Consider the following 21,792-nt stretch of genomic DNA (forward strand, 5'->3'; position numbering starts at 1 on the left):
TCACATCCTCAGAGAGTTCTTTGCCATGAGGTGCCATGTTGAATATCCAGTGGCCAGTATGAGAGAATTGTACCCAAAACACCAAATTTAACAGCCCTGCTCCCCATTTACACCTGGGACCTTGACACATGACACCAGGGAGGGACAACGACACATTTGGGCACAATTTGGACATGTTCACTGTGGGGTGTACTCACTTATGTTGCCAGCTATTTAGACATTAATGGCTGTGTGTTGAGTTATTTTCAGAAGACAGTAAATCTACACTGCTATACAAGTTGTACACTGACTACTCTAAGTTATATCCAAGTTTCATGTCTATAGTGTTGTCCCATGAAAAGATATAATGAAATATTTGCAGAAATGTGAGGGGTGTACTCACTTTTGTGATACACTGTATATATATATATATATATATATATATATATATATATATATATATATATATATATACACACCATACTAATGCAAAAAAATGTATTTATTGGTTTAAAAAATAAATTTTTCAATTTGTTTAAGTAACTCATTAAGGTTTAAATCTGGAGACTAAGAAGATTTTCCAGCAAGGATTCCCTAAATAAGCTTTGGTTGACTTGGAAGTCTGTTTGTTGTCACTGCCATGCTGGAAATGGGAGGATCATTCCATCACCTTGGTGCTAGGACAGAGAAGAGCCTTGATGCCCTCTTAGAGTTTTAATGAGTGAATCAAGATGAGCCAGACTTGTGGCTCGAAACATAGTTGGTTCAGACCGAGTGCTGTAAGGTAGGTCGGGGTTGGTCTATATTTCAACATTTCTGATCAGGGAAGACAGTGAAGAGATAGATGTGTGTTGTGCTGGTATGAGTGGATCAGACACAGCAGAGCTGCTGGAGTTTTTAAACACTTCACTGTCACTGCTGGACTAGTCCACCAACCAAAAATATCCAGACAACAGCGCCCCGTGGGCAGCGTCCTGTGACCACTGATGAAGGTCTAGAAGATGACAATAGATGAGCGATCGTCTCTGACTTTACATCTACAAGGTGGACCGACTAGGTAGGAGTGTCTAATAGAGTGGACAGTGAGTGGACACGGTGTTTAAAAACTCCTGTTCCACTCACACCAGCACAACACACACTAACACACCACCACCATGTCAGTGTCACTGCAGTGCTGAGAATGATCCACCACCTAAATAATACCTGCTCTGTGGGGGTCCTGACCACTGAAGAACAGGGTGAAAGGGGGTAACAAAGCATGTAGAGAAAGAGATGGACTACAGTCAGTAATTGTAGAACTACAAAGTGCTTCTATATGGTAAGTGGAGCTGATAAAATGGACAGTGAGTGTAGAAACAAGGAGGTGGTTTTAATGTTATGAATGAAAACACGCCACCTACAGACATCAACGTGAATCGTTTGAGCTCTGAATACAAATTATCGCGAGATTTCACGAGAATCACAGACTTCCTCAAAATGTAAACAAAAGTGACATGCTGGTGGTGCGCTGATCGAATCTCACAGCTTGTGAACAGGTACGGCTGTTTATTTTAACACTTATTATGATCGTAATTATTTATCTGCAGAGTTCAGTCTTTGTTACAGAGATGTCTAATAAATATGTAGTTAACCGCTAGCTGGTTAGCTGAATTCTGGACTGTGACATGGGTTGTGTACCAATCCGCACACTAGTGCACTACATAGTGTGGATATCATTAATATTTCTGATACTGATTCCCACTCATTGTGCATACTATTGTTTGTAATTCGGGACAAAGCCATGTTCTAAGAAGTGTTCGCTAATTTGCTTGGCTAAGAAGTAATTCAACACAATTCTACACATTTCTAAATTAATTTACTATTACGTGCGAACATTTGAGCTTTTAAACTTCTGTTTTGTACAGTTTAATTTAGTTTATTTGCATTGACAGGGGTTTAAAGTCATTATCAGTGTTATGAATGTGATGTGACGGTGATACATTACAGCATGACACATGCTTACACACCGATCAGCCATAACATTAAAACCACCTCCTTGTTTCTACACTCACTGTCCATTTTATCAGCTCCACTTACCATATAGAAGCACTTTGTAGTTCTACAATTACTGACTGTAGTCCATCTGTTTCTCTGCATGCTTTGTTAGCCCCTTTCATGCTGTTCTTCAATGGTCAGGACCCCCACAGGACCACCACAGAGCAGGTATTATTTAGGTGGTGGATCATTCTCAGCACTGCAGTGACACTGACATGGTGGTGGTGTGTTAGTGTGTGTTGTGCTGGTATGAGTGATGGAGTTTTTAAACACCTCACTGTCACTGCTGGACTGAGAATAGTCCACCGACCAAAAAATATCCAGCCGACAGCGTCCTGTGACCACCGATGAAGGTCTAGAAGATGACCGACTCAAACGGCAGCAATAGATCAGCGATCGTCTCTGACTTTACATCTACAAGGTGGACCGACTAGGTAGGAGTGTCTAATAGAGTGGACAGTGAGTGGACACGGTGTTTAAAAACTCCAGCAGCGCTGCTGTGTCTGATCTACTCATACCAGCACAACACACACTAACACACCACCACCATGTCAGTGTCACTGCAGTGCTGAGAATGAGGTTAAAAAGGCATGTAGAGAAACAGATGGACTACAGTCAGTAATTGTAGAACTACAAAGTGCTTCTATATGGTAAGTGGAGCTGATAAAATGGACAGTGAGTGTAGAAACAAGGAGGTGGTTTTAATGTTATGGCTGATCGGTGTGTATCCTCCAGTAAAATATTTATTTACTTATTACAGATGTACACTGGAGGTAAAACTTCCAAGACTACCAGTTGGCTTAATTGTTAAAACTGTATATTATTTTCGAAATTTCTTAATATTTATTAGGATCATATTTATAATATTGAAACAATGACTTATTACTTTGAAGAAGCTTCTGATGTGCAAATCCAATCCACCTGAATCTGAAAGGCTTCCAAAGAGAGAACAGAATAGAATGCCTTTATTTGTCATATATACATAAACACATGTACAGTACAATGAAATTCTTTCCTCGCGTACCTCAGCTTGTTTGGACGCTGGGGTCAGAGCGCAGGGTCAGTCATTAAACGGCACCTTTGGAACAGACGAGGTTAAGAGCCTTGCTCAACCTTTCAGTTGATAGCCCAAAGCTCCACCCACTAGGCTACCACTGTCACTGGAAAATCCAGCATGCACGATTGAGTCAGGTGGCTATGCAGGACAACACCAAGATTTGTTTTTGTATTTTTGTTTATGCATCATGCTTCCTTTCCACCAATGCCGATCCCCGCTCTGATTTGAGGAGAACGAAGCTAACCCACGCCCCCTCTGACATGTAGGCAGCGGCCGTATGCGTCTTTTCACCTTACACTTGTCGAGTGCTAATGCGGATCAGCCCTGTGTACGGAGAGACACACCCTGATCAACGCACTCCTTCCCCGCCCCTGTGCAGGCACCATCAATCAGCCAGCAGAGGTCGTAGTCGCATCAGTTACGAGGAGACTTTATCCGGCTCACTACTACCCCACCCCTATATGAACAACAGGCCGCTCAGCCCAGCCGAATGGCAGAGCTGAGATTCGATACCATGTATTCGAGATCCCAGCTCCGGTGTGCTAGCCTGTGTTTTTACTGCTGTTACCAAGGTGTTGTATCTTTCAGAGAGTTTAATAGGGTTCGAGAGTCATTAAGAGAGATGACTAGACCTTGACCAAACTATGTTTGTCTATACAGTAATGAATATAATCTCCAGTGCATGAATCCACTTAAAATTTGTCTACATAACACTATGACTTTGTGCCTATATATAAACAAAATATGTATATCCTTTTTATAAGCATAAAAAGGATTACCCTTTAATTTTAAGTGTCCCCAGATGGATCCTTAATTATAAACTCCGGATTCAAGTCAGTCGATTGGTTAGGCAGTGCAAACATCTTCACCTTCTTTCTCCACCATCATTTGCAGGAAGGCAGCACGTCACATTTCTCTCTTTTTCTTTTTTTTTGTTTCATTTGACCAAATAAAAGTGTTAACTGTGTGTTTTCCTAGCATTGTTAATGCGCACAGCAGCTCGACTAATTGTTTTAACTGTGGAAATGTGGAAGCTCTGATATGTTGAACTTTAGTCAGTCGATGGCCTTCTCTAAACTGTTGCTGCAAAGTTGAAAGCATATAACTTCCTTTATATCATTGATTTATTACACCTGCAAGCAATTGATGTGGCTGAAACACATACAGGGGTTGGACAAAATAACTGAAACACCTGGTTTTAGACCACAATAATTTATTAGTATGGTGTAGGGCCTCCTTTTGCGGCCAATACAGCGTCAATTCGTCCTGCACAGTGGTCAGAGGGATTTTAAGCCATTCTTCTTGCAGGATAGTGGCCAGGTCACTACGTGATGCTGGTGAAGGAAAACGTTTCCTGACTCGCTTCTCCAAAACACCCCAAAGTGGCTCAATAATATTTAGATCTGGTGACTGTGCAGGCCATGGGAGATGTTCAACTTCACTTTCATGTTCATCAAACCAATCTTTCACCAGTCTTGCTGTGTGTATTGGTGCATTGTCATCCTGATACACGGCACCGCCATTGGATGCACATGGTCCTCCAGAATGGTTCGGTAGTCCTTGGCAGTGACGCGCCCATCTAGCACAAGTATTGGGCCAAGGGAATGCCATGATATGGCAGCCCAAACCATCACTGATCCACCCCCATGCTTCACTCTGGGCATGCAACAGTCTGGGTGGTACGCTTCTTTGGGGCTTCTCCACACCGTAACTCTCCCGGATGTGGGGAAAACAGTAAAGGTGGACTCATCAGAGAACAATACATGTTTCACATTGTCCACAGCCCAAGATTTGCGCTCCTTGCACCATTGAAACTCCTTGTTTGGCATTGGCACGAGTGACCAAAGGTTTGGCTATAGCAGCCCGGCCGTGTATATTGACCCTGTGGAGCTCCCGACGGACAGTTCTGGTGGAAACAGGAGAGTCGAGGTGCACATTTAATTCTGCCGTGATTTGGGCAGCCGTGGTTTTATGTTTTTTGGATACATCCCTTTCAGACAGCTTCCTCTTGCGTCCACAGTTAATCCTGTTGGATGTGGTTTGTCCTTCTTGGTGGTATGCTGACATTACCCTGGATACCGTGGCTCTTGATACATCACAAAGACTTGCTGTCTTGGTCACAGATGCGCCAGCAAGACGTGCACCAACAATTGGTCCTCTTTTGAACTCTGGTATGTCACCCATAATGTTGTGTGCATTGCAATATTTTGAGCAAAACTGTGCTCTTACCCTGCTAATTGAACCTTCACACTCTGCTCTTACTGGTGCAATGTGCAATTAATGAAGATTGGCCACCAGACTGGTCCAATTTAGCCATGAAACCTCCCACACTAAAATGACAGGTGTTTCAGTTATTTTGTCCAACCCCTGTACAATCAAAAATCAAAAGGGGCGTCCTAATACTTTTGTATATAGTATATATTATATAGTGTAGTTTTTGGTTAGAGTAAAGAATGGAGTTCTAAAATGACCTACTAGACTCAGACGAGTGTGTTATGATTTTGATATATAACCATGTTGATGCAACTGCTTTTAATACAGGTAACAGGTATTTCCCAGAGTGAGTGCTGTGATGGGTTTCGCTCAGCGGCCGGTGAAATGGATGTTAAAGGGAGGGACGAGGTGGAGACACTGAAGTCTAAATTTATGTCAGCGTGGAACAATGTGAAGTACAGTAAGTATGTTACTTTGGCTGGGTGTTAAACCATGCTAAACTCTTATACAACCCCAATTCCAATGAAGTTGGGACGTTGTGTAAAACCTAAATAAAAACAGAATACGATGATTTGCAAATTCTTTTCAACCCATATTCAATTGAATACACTACAAAGACAAGATATTTAATGTTCAAACGGATAAACTTTATTGTTTTTTTGCAAATATTCACTCACATTAACTCACATGCCTGCAACACGTTCCAAAGAAGTTGGGACAGGGGCAACAAAAGACTGGGAAAGTTGAGGAATGCTCAAAAAACACCTGTTTGGAACATTCCACAGGTGAACAGGTTAATTGGAAACAGGTGAGTGTCATGATTGGGTATAAAGGGAGCGTCCCCGAAAGGCTCAGTCGTTCTCAAGCAAGGATGGGGCGAGGTTCATTACTTTGTGAACAACTGCGTGAGCAAATAGTCCAACAGTTTAAGAACAACGTTTCTCAACGTGCAGTTGCAAGGAATTTAGGGATTTCATCATCTACAGTCCATAATATCATCAAAAGATTCAGAGAATCTGGAGAAATGTGTGCAAGTAAGCGGCAAGGCCGAAAACCAACACTGAATGCCCGTGACCTTCGATCCCTCAGGCGGCACTGCATTAAAAACCGACATCATTCTGTAACGGATATTACCTCATGGGCTCAGGAACACTTCAGAAAACCATCGTCAGTGAACACAGTTCGTCGCTCCATCTACAAGTGCAAGTTAAAACTCTACCATGCAAAGCGAAAGCCATATATCAACAACACCCAGAAACGCCGCCGGCTTCTCTGGGCCCGAGCTCATCTGAGATGGACTGACGCAAAGTGGAAAAGTGTCCTGTGGTCTGACGAGTCCACATTTCAAATTGTTTTTGGAAATCATGGACATCGTGTCCTCTGTGCCCATGGCATGGGTAACTTGCACATCTGTGAAGGCACCATTAATGCTGAAAGGTACATACAGGTTTTGGAGCAACATATGCTGCCATCCAAGCAATGTCTTTTTCAGGGACGTCCCTGCTTATTTCAGCAAGACGATGCCAAGCCACCTTCTGCACGTGTTACAACAGCGTGGCTTCGTAGTAAAAGAGTGCGGGTACTAGACTGGCCTGCCTGCAGTCCAGACCTGTCTCCCATTGAAAATGTGTGGCGCATTATGAAGCGCAAAATACGACGACGGAGACCCTGGACTGTTGAGCAACTGAAGTTGTACATCAAGCAAGAATGGGAAAGAATTCCACCTACAAAGCTTCAACAATTAGTGTCCTCAGTTCCCAAACGCTTATTGAGTGTTGTTAAAAGGAAAGGTGATGTAACACAGTGGTAAACATGCCCCTGTCCCAACTTTTTTTGAACGTGTTGCAGGCATCAAATTCAAGATGAGTGAATATTTGCAAAAAACAATAAAGTTTATCCGTTTGAACATTAAATATCTTGTCTTTGTAGTGTATTCAATTGAATATGGGTTGAAAAGAATTTGCAAATCATCGTATTCTGTTTTTATTTATGTTTTACACAACGTCCCAACTTTATTGGAATTGGGGTTGTATATAAGTACTAACTACAGAGCTATGAAAAGGTAGAGCTGCTGGTCAAATAATATAGTACATACTGTAATCACACACTAGTATGTTCTTTTAATGATCTGTGATTGCTTTAGACCAGGGGTGCTCAATACGTCGATCGCACAGTGCGCGCTGGTAGATCGCGCCTCATTCAAACAGGTCGACGTGATTGACATGAAATGTGGCCACTGTTTTCATTCATCAGTAGCCAGTTTGTGCCATTTTTGCATTTTTCCGTTTGTAACCTGCACTGTTTGTGATGATGAGTGCGCAACCATGCACAAAGGAACCAAAAACGCTTCGATTCAGGTAGGAACGCCGCAGAGACGCCGTTTCATTCGTATGTGGAAGAAGCTGACAGAGAAATTTTAACCCACAATCTGACATTCATATGAAGTCAAGCGCCTCTGCTGGACAGTTTTGGATCGACCTACTTGTGTGAATCAGCATAGATATGGGTCCAACCTTACTGATGAACACTTGGAAGCTGCTTGAGAATCAGCATCAGCAGCTCCTGTCCAGATACATAAACCTGACTGATACCGTTCAGTATAAATCATCAGAACAAGGTCAGTGTGATTCACTCGCTTGCCCTGTAAAGCTGAATATTAATATAGGAACTGAAGTGCATTTAATAAAGCTTTAAAGCTTTTTGAAAAATAATGAGGCAAACCTTATTAACCAAAAAGTAGATCGCGATGACCTGTCGACTGAAATCGTAGATCTCAAGCCATGAAAGTGTGAGCACCCCTGCTTTACAATAATCAATCATCTAGAACGTAGGGGTCCGGAAGGATTTGCAAAAAATGACTCTTTTAACAATTGTCAATTCATTTTAGTCTCAATTATTTTTAACTGTATCTTAACTTTTATATTTGAATGTATCTTGTACCTTGTATAAATGCATTTGTTCAAAAATGGAAACAAGACCTTATAGAGCAGTAATATAATGTGAAAGAGTTATTTCCCTTAAGATTATAATGTATTTTTCCTTTTATATTTGATATTTACTTTTTTTATGGACACATTCTGTACATATTTCTTACATTTCAGTTGCATTTAGGAACAAAACGATAATGAACTTTTTTTAAATAAACCCCATAATTGAAAGATTACATAATTTTATGTGAATTTTATGCATATTTCTGTACTTTGTGCTTTTTTATGCATTTGTCCCCAATTTTCTTCTTAGTCTGGTCATATCCAATTACCTGATTACATTTCTTTACTTTACTTTATTTTTATATAGCACATTTCTAAAACCCAAAGACGCTTTCTCTACTGCTTCTGACTGCTGTGACTAACACATGCTTCCTCCGACACGTGTGCATTAGCCAAGTGCTTCTTTTTTTTACCTGCATGAGGCAGGTTCATATGTAGTAATTGTGCTTCATCGATTATTTCGTCACAGGTTGGGCTCTGAAAACGAAAACGTCCTTTAGTCGCCATTCTGCGGTCTTCTTACTGGGTAAATGCTATCACTTCAAAGTGGAAGGTAAACGAAACATCACACACATGCATGCACGCACGCACGCGCGCACACACACACACACCTACACCTTCCACCACAATACTTCTCCAATATGTACATAAAAATGCATAGTAATTAGGGATGTAACGATACACTTTACCCACGATGCGATATGATTCACGATACGTTTTTTTCCTGATTTTTTAAAACTGAAATTGAAGACAAATTATGACAAAGTTTCCTTTTATTATTTCTCTTTAAAAAAATCAAATAAAATACTGTATTTGTGCTTACCATTTATTTATTTCAATAATGAATGCCCTTTTATTTCTGGGGTAGGTACAAACTATGCCAAATAATGCTTATTGTGTAAAAAAAACTGAAATTAAATTTTCAAACAAATCCAACATTATATACATAAATAAGTGAATAATACAAATAAAGAAAGTATCCTCACATAAATACATTTGGCTGGAAAATTCTGAACCTGGCAACTTTGTGAAGTGCTGTCAACCAGGCGAGGTGAATAGCACCAGCGCCCTCTGCTTTTTAATGTGAATATCGATTCATCTTAAATGAATAACTGATTCGAATCGTGGCACTTGCACACCAATTGTCTTGTGGTGCATCGTTACATCCCTAATAATAATACATTATTATTAAAATGTCTTAAATTGAATGTTACATTATCTTAATTAAAAAACTGTGTCATTACTGGTGTAAAGTTGGCTGAAACTCATGAATTCAGCTGTTAGAAGGCGTGTCCTTATACTTTTGTCCATATAGTTTACCATTATCATACTGTATCTGTATGTTTCAATACCGTTTTGCAGATGAAGAAAGTTCTACTGAAAGCTGCAGCACCGAAGCGCTCGACGATGACGCCGTCATGGGTAACGTGGACGGATTTCGGAGGGACTTCGCGTCCCGGATCTGGCTGACGTATCGAGAAGAGTTTGCCCCCCTGTCAGACTCGAATGTCACTTCGGACTGTGGCTGGGGCTGCACTCTTAGAGCTGGGCAGATGATGCTGGCACAGGCTCTTTTACTGCATTTCTTGGGCAGAGGTCAGTTCCACATGCTGAAGGTGTTGTGAGAAGTGCTACCTAATCAAAGATGTTGCATAAGGACTAAGTTACACATAAACTTAAACATACTGCATGTTTACAGAACGTTTTGCAGTGCGTAAATTCATATTGTCTGGCATCCCTCGTGGCTAAACTAGTAAAGCAAGTAAGTGTTGTAGTTTGGTCATGTGGCTCATCAAGATTCTAGACTATTGATAAAAAGCTCAGCATATAAACCAGAGCTTTATGGATTTACTTCTTTACTGCAATTACGTCTCAATTGCAAGTTGCTTGATATATTCATTCATTCATTGTCTGTTACCACAGTTTTATCTTGATCAGGGTCATAGTGGGTCTGATTCACTGGGCACTGGGCAAGTTTAAGTCCATCACAGGGCAAACCCGCACACTGACCGCATGTCCATGGGTGACGTCGTGAAAAATTAACCCACTAACCCACTGCCGCTGTGTCCATGGTGTAAATCCCCAGCGCTGCTATTAACTGGTCAGGTGTCTATATACAGACAAGATTGGCTGTGTCTGAAAGGTAAAGGGTGTGAATCTGCATTAGTGTGGAATAAGCGTCAGATCCAGTGTCACAGCTCCACGTGTATCTGTGTTTATCTGGATTTTCCTCCCTGTTTCACTTTTAAACTTGTGTTACAGCTCCAGCTTCTGAGAAATGGTGAGAATCAGAATCAGCTTCTCCCAGAGTCTAAAACACTTCTGGTTCCGAGTCTGAGTCAAGTCACGAGTCAATATAATAAACACGAAACATATATTATAAATGTAGTGTAGAAATAAAGAAATAATCTGTAAATTCAGATAAAAACAACAACAGATTAGCGAGTGTATTTAGCCGTTTTACTTCGTGTCTTTACTTTCCTCCTCATTGTGTAAATGAATGTAATTTCTGTAACAAGAAGGTTCCAGTTAAAAGCTTCAACTGATACGATTTGTTTTCATTACAGAACAAAAGCGCTCGATAAATCACGGCACAGCGGCCAAAATCCCAAACACAGCAAAAACCATCATAACCGCTGCTTACCTGAGCTTCTGTTCTTCCAGATGCTATTACATTTATAAGCGTGCGTCCCATTAGGAACAGAATCCGTTATTTTGTAAATGTGCTTATAATTAAAAACCTCCAAACTTTTCCCGGTGGTGAAGTAAAACAGGAAGTGGTTAGAAAGCCGATCGAGCGTTTCATTACCGCGTCATCTGTGTGACGCAAACCGAATAAATGCAAATAACAGCATTTCTTACTAACAATTACAATCAGAAGCTCTGATTGGTTCAGAAAGCGGTTCTTATAACCATTAGTGCCAATTCTGTAGGAGCGTTCCATTTACACATGCTGACGCTAGGGACTCTTGTTGTTTACGAGTCGTTTTTTTGCGAGTCATGAGTCAGAGTCATTTGAAACGAGTCCGAGTCGAATTTGAAGTCGTTGTGTGTGCGACTCGGACTCGAGTCCCCATCTCTGGTTTAATGTAGTAAAAGAAGGAGACAGGAGCACTAAACTTCTCTTCATTATTACTGCTCATAAGTTCCTCCACTAATCACATTCCTCACTCGCTGTTTTACTACAATAAGTCACGCTAAGCGTCGTTCGTACGACCTGGGTCGCTCTTACTGCGTCGTATCAAACAGTTCGTCTCAGTGGAGGAGCTTTGAACTTTGAGCGCCTTTGAACTTATAAGCAGTTTTGCCGCTTCTCATGTGAATGCGCCCTTCGGGTGATTTCTAGTAGCTCCAGTTAGCCTGACTGCTAGTGTAGTGTTAGTGTAAAAATAGGTTTTATGGGGCATTTCATGATGCAGCGGTTGATTGTGTTAAGTGACGATGGTTTTCTGAAGTACCTCTGTAGAGCCCATATGGCTATATTTATCACAGTAGCATGATGGATTCTCATGCAATCTGTCTGTCTGTCTGTCTGTCTGTCTGTCTGTCTGTCTGTCTATCTATCTATCTATCTATCTATCTATCTATCTATCTATCTATCTATCTATCTATCTATCTATCTATCTATCTATCTATCTATCTATAATCTATCCGTCTGTCTATCTATCTATTTGTCATGTCTGCGGGTGAAGCAGCAGTAAATTAGTCTAGCCCACTGCCACTGGGTGCATGGCTTATATCTCCATAGCAGTGCTATCAACCAGTTGGGCGCCTGTATACAGACATGATTGGCTGTGTTTGCGGACCCACCATGACCCTTAACAAGATAAAGAGGTGGTAAACATAAAAATGCTGATGATGAATAATCCCACCTATTAATTTGTCTCCCTTCTAATGAAATCTCGTTCCGAATTCAGACTCTTTTAATCTAATTTTAAACGATAAGTGGGGCGTCTGACTGACCACGTCTAAGATTAATCAGACGAGCAGCTGATTTGACTCACTGCTTATAAATCTTATTTATTAATCGATTATATGACGTGACACTTAGCAAGGTCATTACTTTAAGGTTTTAGAACCAGAACCAGGACCCTTTATGACCCTGCACCTCTTAGCCCTGCCACTTTAGGTGCCCACAATGTTTGTAAGGATCAAATGTAGTAAAAGTGAAATACTGACCACATTGTAATTGGACACTTTATAAGGTATTAGCCCTTTAAATTAGGAGTTAAACTTAAATGTTCCTGTGTGATTTAAGGGAACTTAATTCGAGGGCGTATGAAAGGCGTTCCTGTGGTTCTTCAGTACCAAGTGGTTGTTGGATTCTGGATTTTTAATTGGCTAGTGAACTAAGATTAGCAGAAGCAACTACGTTCTGCTTTTTACTTGTTCTTGATGTTCTTAGTTTGTTAAAAGGGTTAAAACATCTTGACCTCCCCGAAAAATCTCAGTTCTTCTGTGCATTTAACCCTAAATTTATTGCACACGAGTGATATGTGACCTCTGATTTGTCCGTAGACTGGACGTGGCCGGACGCCCTCACCCTGGAGCCCCTGGACACGGAGACGTGGACGAGCAGCGCAGCACGGAGACTGGTCGCCTCCCTGGAGGCCTCGTTCCAGAGTGACAGGCCGAGAGTCTCCGAGCCCCCGTGCCACGCCCACTGCGGGGCGGAGGAGGCAGATGCCCACCTGGAAGAGGTGTACCACCGCACCGTCGTGTCCTGGTTCGGAGACGTGCCCTCCGCACAGCTGGGAGTCCACAGGCTGGTCCATTTCAGCATGATGTCAGGGAAGAGAGCGGGTGATTGGTACGGCCCGGCGGTGGTGGCACACATACTGAGGTAGGTAATATTAGGGTTATGATTCGACTATAGATGACAGCATTTATGTATTAATTCAATACGACACATGGGTAGCACTGTCGCCTCACACCCAGAAGGTCCTGGGTTTGAGTCCCGAGGGAGTGGTCACAACACCGTGTTATTAGATTCAGTGACCAATCAGCGGTGTGCGCTAATAATCGTCCCTTCCATATAGCTTGTTTCGGTACTCTTGGTTCCAGGTCAAGAAGGGTAACCAAATTTAGCATGGGTACTTAGTACAGGTCACTTGGTAATGGGAAAAACCACTAAATGTGGGATCACAAATGTAAAAAAGTATTAAAAACAATAAAAACAGGTTTTATGGGGCATTTCATGATGCAGCGGTTGATTGTGTTAAGTGACGATGGTTTTCTGAAGTACCTCCTGTAGAGCCCATGTGGCTCTATTTATCAGAGTAGCATGATGGATTCTCATGCTATCTGTCTGTCTGTCTGTCTGTCTGTCTGTCTGTCTGTCTGTCTGTCTGTCTATTTATCTATCATTTTAGCATTTTATTTCAGCATTTAGCAGATGCTTTTATCCAAAGCAACTTACAAGACTGTGGAAGTATACTGGGGTTAAGGGCCTTGCTTAAGGGCCCAGTAGTCGCAACCTGGCAGTGATGGGGCTTGAACCAGTGACCTTTTGATTACTAGTCCAGTACCTTAACTGCTAGGCTACAACTGCCCTATCATCTATCTATCTGTCTGTCTGTCTGTCTGTCTGTCTGTCTGTCTGTCTGTCTGTCTGTCTGTCTATCTATCTATCTATCTATCTATCTATCTATCCATCCATCCATCCATCCATCCATCCATCCATCCATCCATCCATCCATCCATCCATCCATCCATCCATCCATCCAGGTCTATAAACTTTTCATCTTTATTTTGTCTTTGTCCCAACTTTTTTTGGAGCATGTTTCAGGGATCAAAAACACTTTTTGTAAAATAAAACAAAGTTAATCAGTGAAAACATTTGAAATCTCTTTTTTTCTACTTTTATCATTTCAATAAAGATCCATAAGAATGAACAGTTTAACAAATAGAACTGAATCACTCACTGTTTTGAGAAGCGTTTGCTGAAATGATTGTATTTGGGGTAAGAATTGTTAAACGTTTATCTGATTTCTAGAAGCGTTACTAACCTCACTGTTTGTATTGTTGTATTCGCGGTGTTTAGGAAAGCTGTGGAGGAGGCTATAGACCCAGAACTGCGTGGTGTGACTGTTTATGTGGCGCAGGACTGTACGGGTATGTGTTCCTCTGTCCTGGTATGTGTGATTCTGTTTTACTGTAATAGTTATTATAACAGTATATTACTTTTGTAAACAGAGTAATTAGTGTTAGTTTAAAATTCTGTATTAATAAATCTCTCTTGACTGCCATACCTGTTACCTGTCCAGTTCTTTTAGGTAGGAATGATTTAAAACAGTTTATAGCACAGTTCTAATGATTTCAACATGATAAATGTGGTGCTAAGAAGTCTTTAATGTCTACATTTCATGAAATAAATGTAAGTAAGACCTCTGTGGTATCGATTACCCGCAGTGTACAGTGCTGATGTCGTCGAGAGTCACTTAACCCATAGGGACACGCACGGCGGTACGGACGGGTCGGGCAGTGAAAGCGGAGCCGTTATCATCCTCATCCCTGTAAGACTGGGCGGAGAGAAGATTAACCCCGACTACTTTACCTTCGTCAAGGTGAGACAGGTTACGTAGCGGCAGTCACGATGGTCATAAAAGCAGTTCACATCCAATATAACGGTATAGTATAGACTTATAGGAAGTAATTGGTGTGTTTGGGGTACTTTTTTTTAGACTGGGAACATTCTGATCATGTGCATTGTTTGTTTGGTTGTTATTTGCTTTCCTGGGAAATGTATAGGGTCGCGAGCTCAAAATAATGGGTCGCAGAAAAAAATAAGAAGAAATAAATTCATTTTAACAGATATATAAATGAAGCAAATGTGTACACGAACGCCCCCTTGTGGAGGCTTTTTATGTTACCTTTTTTGCACAAAGGACCGGTTTCATACAAGATATAATGTCAAGGACCGGCGGGGGCGGGAGGATTTAAAATAGAATAACTTTAAAATGGAAAATCAGTGTGAATCCTAAGCTTTTACGATGCAATGAGACGCTGCTCCCACCTAGTGGTGATAAGAGACAATAACACCAGAAGAGTATTTGAAGTTTAATTGCTCTTGTAGCGATCTCTTATCATTTATTCTTTCTGTGCGGCCAGGAAATAAATGACCCACGAACCGGTACCGGTTCGCAGCCCGGTAAACCACAGTGGGAACAGACTTCCACCTGGCAATCTTTTTATAATGAAGCTTATTCTGTTTTGTGTTTCATATTGATGAATTGTTTGTGTTGCTCGTGTCGCGGTTAAAATCATGGACAACATGTGGGGGTTAAAAACCCTGATCTACACAACATAAAATATCTTTTCTGTCGTTTCTATCTTTTTTTTTGTCGTATCCAATTACCAGATTGTAATTAGACCTCCGGTCCTGACTGAGGAGGAGCGCAACCGTCACATTCTTGATCTTATTTTTTATGTTGGCTGGCGTGTCTTTTGGGGCTCTGTGATGGACTGATGTCTTACCGAGTGTTTTTAGCCTTCACCCTAACCCGGATGAAGCAGTTGATGAAAATAAAAAAAGAGGGATCAGCACTTTTATATTTTGATTATAAACGGTGAGGGTGGGAGGAGGAGTAATCGGTCGTATCTGAGAGACGCTTATAGTCCGGATGTAGCTCCATCTGATTTCCACCTTTTTATAGACGCTCATTGAAGCTTTAAGGGAAGAAGATTTTCATGTGATGATGATGTGACAACAGCGCTGCATCAGTGGCTACGAGCTTAACCAAAAATTTTTTGCTGATGGCATTATAAAGTCGGAACGAAGCTGGAAAAATGCATTAGTTCAGCTAAGCACAATACTGTACACTTACACTTTTATAGCTAACACTTTTTATAGCTTATAGCGGCTGTTGTAGCCTAGCAGTTAAGGTACTGGACTAGTAATCAAAAAGTCGCTGGTTCAAGCCACTGTTGGGCCCTTAAACAAGGCCCTTAACCCTCAATTGCTTAGACAGTATGCTGTCACAGTACTTAAGTCGCTTTGAATAAAAGCGTCTGCTAAATGCCGAAAATGTAAACGTACCAAAAAGGGACTGGTTTGATTTCCCAGCTAAACGGCCATGGTCCTTTCTGTCTGGAGTTTGCATGTTCTCCCCCAGTCCAAAGCGGACGCTTACAGTACTGTGTAATTACTGTCTAAGCAATTGAGGGTTAAGGGCCTTGCTCAAGAACCCCAGACTTGAACCAGCGACCTTTTGATTACTAGTCCGGTACCTTAACTGCTTGGCTACAACAGGCAGTGTGTGTGTTTGCCCTGTGATGGACTGGCGATCTGTTTGTGGTGTTTCCTGCCTTTCGACCCATGAATCAGACCCACCGCGACCCTGACCAGGATAAAGCAGTGGTAAAACGACGACAGACGACGAATGAACGAATGTGTTTGTGTCTGTAATGTAAATGTTAGTCATTAAAATGGTAAAGATAATAAACAATATGATCTAAAATACTATTTTTCCTCCACAGTCCATCTTGAGTTTGGAATATTGTATCGGTATCATCGGAGGGAAACCCAAACAGGCGTACTACTTTGTCGGGTTTCAAGGTGAGTCTGGATCCGATTTCATTTCCTGTGATTTGCATACGGTGTGGAAGAGCCGAGTGAGTTAATGCATTAATGCGCTCGGCAGAAACATGAACCTCGTTCTTCGTGTTTTCTTGTCCAAACGGCTCATTCATCATGAACGAGGTTGTGCACCACCCACGATCGGCCGTTCTCCATCACCTTGAGCAGCGCGCGGGAACCTTCAGTTGTACATGCCAGCAGTCAATATTTACCCATTTACATTTTCGCAATTTGAGACTCGCCCGGCGACGGGGTTCTCGCTGCCACGTCCCGCCCGCCGCCTGCATCCGTCATATGCAAACGACCGCATATAATTGGATGTTTGTAAAAGTAATTTTCCTGCACCAAAATTAAATGACAATCCGCTCGGCGTCGTAAAGGATGGCCCGGCGCGATCCGATTTGAAGAAGCGGCGTTTAATCCGCTCTGCGTGTGCGTGTGTGTTCATTTGTTAGCAGCCTAACACAATCTGTGGACGACTTTGAGCTGTTCTGCATAGAAATTGGAGAAGGATATGCATTATTATAACCGCCGTGCGTGCTTTTTTCTCTTTCTTTTGAATAACTTGTCTTTTGTTTTGTCCTTGCAGATGACAGCTTGATTTACATGGACCCTCATTACTGTCAGACTTTTGTAGACGTCAGCACAAGCAATTTTCCTCTGCAGGTAATGTAGGACTGAAAAAAAAAAAAAACCCGGCTGCCCTCTGCCCAGCGATGTGAATTTAATAGTTGCTGTTAGTACTTAGGGGTATGAATTTTAAAGAAGCCCTGCGCACTCGATTAGCGAACGGGGGGAGGCGATTTACACCCCTGTGTGACGTTTAGTACAAAAATCCGTCGGCTCTAGCGTATAAATGCTGTTGGACTCGTTTCCTGTAGCCTCGTACGGGTTTAAGATTTTTATATTTAGTAATATCCAGCAGCTCTTTTAGTCTGTCTGTCGTACCTATGCCAGTGAAAGGCAGAAAGAATGAAAACACACGTGGGGCAGCTGAGCTGAAACATATTTTTATTATTTGTTCTGTCTGGTTCACATATACAGTATGAGTGAAAATTCAGTATAGCCACAGCTTACAGTAACAGTATCTTTCCGTAATTACATTTACATTTTCGGCATTTAGCCGACGCTGCGATCCAAAGCTACTTACAGAACCGTGACAGCATATTTTGTAAGCAATTGAGGGTTAAGGGCCTTGTTCAAGGGCCCAACAGTAGCAACCTGTCAGTGTCCCGTACCTTTTATTTATTTATTTGTTTTAAACACGTCCATCTACCTGTTTATCTGTCTGTCTGTCTGTCTGTCTGTCTATCTAGTTATCTGTCTATTTGTTGATCTATCTATATGCCTATCTATGTCTTTCTATCTATCTGTCTGTCCGTCCGTCCCTCTCTCTCTCTCTCTCTCTCTCTCTCTCTCTCTCTCTCTCTCTATCTATCTATCTATCTATCTATATACCTGTCTGTCTGTCTGTCTGTCTGTCTGTATACCTGTTTATCTGTCTGTCTGTCTATTTATCATTTATCTATCTATCTATCTATCTATCTATCTATCTATCTATCTATCTATCTATCTATCTATCTATCTATCTATCTATATACCTGTCTGTGTCTGTCTGTCTGTCTGTCTGTCTGTCTATCTATCTATCTATCTATCTATATACCTGTCTGTCTGTCTGTCTGTCTATCTATCTATCTATCTATCTATCTATCTATCTATCTATCTATCTATCTATCTATCTATCTGCCTGTCTGTCTGTCTGTCTGTCTGTCTACCTGTCTGTCATTAAGCCTAAATGCCTACACCATTAAGAGATTTACAGACCAGTATAAGTCTGTTCTGTAACATACTGGGAGGGATGTGTTCTCTTCTTTTGTGGCTGCATTTTGAATCAGCTGAAGCTCTTTAATCGTCTTTTTTGAGATTCCAGTTAGTAGAGCTTTAAAGTGATCAACCCCTGCTGGAAATGCAGGTGCAGATGAGTTTCTCCAGGTCTGGTTTAGTCTCTTGTTTAACAATAATAATTCTATTTTTATTCTAAAACATCGTGTTTTTTTTCAGTCGTATCATTGCCCATCACCCAAGAAGATGCCTTTCAGCAAAATGGACCCGAGCTGCACTATCGGATTCTACTCGAAAAGTGTTCAGGATTATGAAAGAATCAGCAGTGAATTATCAAAGGTGAGTAGAACTCGTACCACCGGTATGCTTTCAGTGCCAAAATCATGGGTTCTCAGCCAGGAAGATCGGTGCTGTTCTGGACCCGTAATCTTACTGGTCTGTCTTACATTTACATTTTTAGCATTTAGCAGATGCTTTATGCAAAGTGACTTACAGTACTGTGACAGTATACAATCTAAGCAATTGAGGGTTAAGGGCCTTGCTTAAGGGCCCAACAGTGGCAACCTGGCATTAGTGGGGCTTGAACCAGCAAGCTTTGGATTACTAGTCCAGTACCTTAACCAGCAGGCCACAACTGGTCCTAATGAGATAAAAGTCAGGCAAAAGGCTGCACATCCAACCAGCAGGTGGCAGCATTTATCTGTGTAAGATCACATGTACCAAGCTGATTCACTGCTGAACACGAGTCATGTATTTACTGCTTTTAAATCCTCAATTATTAAGCGTAAAGATGTTTACCATATTATAAACCAGCCAGTTAGCTAATTATACTTATAAATGTTGGTGTGTTTTATTAAATATTAAATATTTTAAAGAATTCATGACTAAAGGGAAATGTTACTCTGCCTATTTTTAAAGGCTGAAGTGCTCTATAATGGTAGGGTGGTTCAGTAATCAGTAATAATAATAATAATAATAATAATAGTGCAGTCTCTTTGACCCTCTTGTGTTAAAACAAAAAAAATTTGACCCCCTTGACACGTTATAATATTATTCTTCCATCTTCAGCAAAGATGACAAAAAGGTGTTCTGATCTGCATCAACAACCGAATCAGAATCTTTTATAGTCGTCGTCTGTTGACTGGACTTTTTTGGTGGGCAAATCAAATATGTGTCCAGTCCCAAAGACCCAACGCAGACTACAGACAGTTTAAAAAAGATCTATTTAGCGCCCAGGTGGAGCAGTGGGACATTCCGCTAGCACACCAGCCCCTTGGTTCGAAACTCTGCATTGCTACCGGTCGGCTGGGCGCCATCTAACGGGCATAATTGGCAGTGCCTTCAGGGAGGGATGACCGGATTATGTGGGTGGGGTCTTCAAACGCTGTGTAAGGACCCTGATTGGCGGATAGAGAGGCGCCTGTGCAGAGTGCATGGGTGGAAAAGGGTTCCGTTAAGTGCTGCGCGCGGGTCGGAGGAGGCGTGAGCGGCGATATACCCACCTCGACTGCAAAAAATCAGGGATCCTCCAGCAGCTGAAGACAAATTGACTACACTAAATTGGGAGAAAATGAGAGAAAAACGCTTTATATATATATTTTACATCACTCGAAGCCTTCCATATGCCAATAGCCTATTGATTTTCCCATCTTATGACGTTTTACTCTTCTTAATTAAATACAACAGGACCCCCTCTAGGCCCCCTGGTCAAGAACCACAGCTTTACAGAACAGAAAATCAATCAAATAAAAGAGTAAAAAGAAAAAAAAAAAACAATAAAAAGCTTGATTAAAATTAAATGAATGAATGATTGAAGCTTAGTGGTTAAGGTACTGGACTAGTAATCAAAAGGTCGCTGGTTCAAGCCCCACCACTGCCAGGTTGCCACTGTTGGACCCTTGAGCAAGGCCCTTAACCCTCAATTGCTTAGACAATATACTGTCACAGTACTGTAAGTCGCTTTGGATAACAGGACTTTACTTTAACGTGTTGCGTAACCCCATCTCCAACATTATTACTATTATGCTAGCTCAACACCGCTGAGTTATGTATTCGGATATGTCTGGGGGGGAAGGTTGCCGAAGCCTTGCGAAGTTCGGAGTAATCCGGGGTGTTCCCCTGTGGAACTGGACCTGCCGTGACCCCCTGACCAGGATAAAGCGGTTGAGGAAATTAAACGAAATAGTAGAACTAGAATTAGCAGTATCAAGCAGGGTCCTTTCTGTGTGGAGTTGGCATGTTCTCCCTGTCCCCCCCTGGGTTTGACCACCTATTTATCCTGGTCAGGGTGGTGGCAGTTCCAGTGTACCCGGAATAACTGGGCTCAACGCAGTAACCCCCCCCCCAGACACAGCCAATGACGCCTGTATATAGACGCCCGACCGGCCGATAGTGCTTTTTACAGCTGCTTCTGTGTTTGTGTGCCAGGTGCTGCGGTCATCGCCCAAAGAGAAGTACCCGGCGTTCACCTTCATGAAAGGGCACGGGAGGGATTACGAGCTGTCGGCCCCCGTGGAAAAGAAGGAGTGGCCGTTCATCAAGGACGCGCGGAAGGCCGGGCCCACGGCCGGTGACTTCGTGCTGCTGTGAGACGGGCGTGTCCATTCGGATGTGTTTTTTTCGGGTGTTCTTACTAAAATGGTCAGAGAATCAGTATTACTGGGTGTGACCAAAGTGACCAATAAACGGCACCTAAACGAATTCAGATTTTCTGAACTGGATGCACTACAGCCGCCGGATGTACAGTATATAGCCGTCCGCATAAATATTGTTATATTTATAAAACACTGTAACTCCACCTGTGCAGAACCCAGGAGAAAAGAGCCGGTCCTAAGCTACATCCCAAACCAAATCCAGGGTACTAAAACACTGTATATGCTGCCAGATTTACCAGTACCGATGGTGCCATAACAACACTGATAAAGGGTTTGATATGTAGTATGTGCTTTGGGACGCACACTTCGGGACTGAATAAACGTATAGAAAGACGCCAGTGTGAGCAATCAGCCGCCGTAAAGATAAAATACGCGCGTACGTGTACACACTCGAGCAGATTCATTACAGTAAACCAACGTTATAATTGTACTGTCAAGGAAAAA

At 41.9% G+C, this 21,792-nt stretch overlaps 1 protein-coding gene across 2 annotated transcripts; it reads left to right on the forward strand.

The window, feature by feature from the left end:
* Positions 1-1,456: 1,456 nt before the first annotated feature.
* Positions 1,457-21,394, forward strand: atg4c (autophagy related 4C, cysteine peptidase). Of its 2 annotated transcripts, none has more exons than XM_062997110.1 (11): positions 1,457-1,514; positions 5,612-5,744; positions 8,744-8,827; positions 9,637-9,870; positions 12,793-13,117; positions 14,318-14,388; positions 14,686-14,840; positions 16,753-16,831; positions 17,442-17,518; positions 18,914-19,033; positions 21,122-21,394. In XM_062997110.1, the coding sequence occupies exons 2-11, from the start codon at positions 5,669-5,671 to the stop codon at positions 21,281-21,283; spliced, it is 1,383 nt and encodes a 460-aa protein (XP_062853180.1). In that variant the 5' UTR covers positions 1,457-1,514; positions 5,612-5,668; the 3' UTR covers positions 21,284-21,394. The 2 variants fall into 2 exon arrangements, with proteins under 2 accessions (XP_062853180.1, XP_062853181.1); XM_062997111.1 differs by lacking the exon at positions 1,457-1,514 and adding an exon at positions 1,778-1,798.
* Positions 21,395-21,792: the final 398 nt, after the last annotated feature.

The sequence above is a fragment of the Trichomycterus rosablanca genome, chromosome 6 (genome assembly GCF_030014385.1).
Source record: "Trichomycterus rosablanca isolate fTriRos1 chromosome 6, fTriRos1.hap1, whole genome shotgun sequence".
NCBI lineage: Eukaryota > Metazoa > Chordata > Actinopteri > Siluriformes > Trichomycteridae > Trichomycterus > Trichomycterus rosablanca.

Coding starts and splice junctions, on each gene's coding strand:
- atg4c (XM_062997110.1), top strand. CDS start 5,669: ATGGATGTTAAAGGGAGGGACGAGGTGGAGACACTGAAGTCTAAATTT. Junction 13,118..14,317: donor GTGGTGGCACACATACTGAG/GTAGGTAATATT, acceptor CGCGGTGTTTAG/GAAAGCTGTGGAGGAGGCTA. Junction 14,841..16,752: donor ACTACTTTACCTTCGTCAAG/GTGAGACAGGTT, acceptor TTTCCTCCACAG/TCCATCTTGAGTTTGGAATA.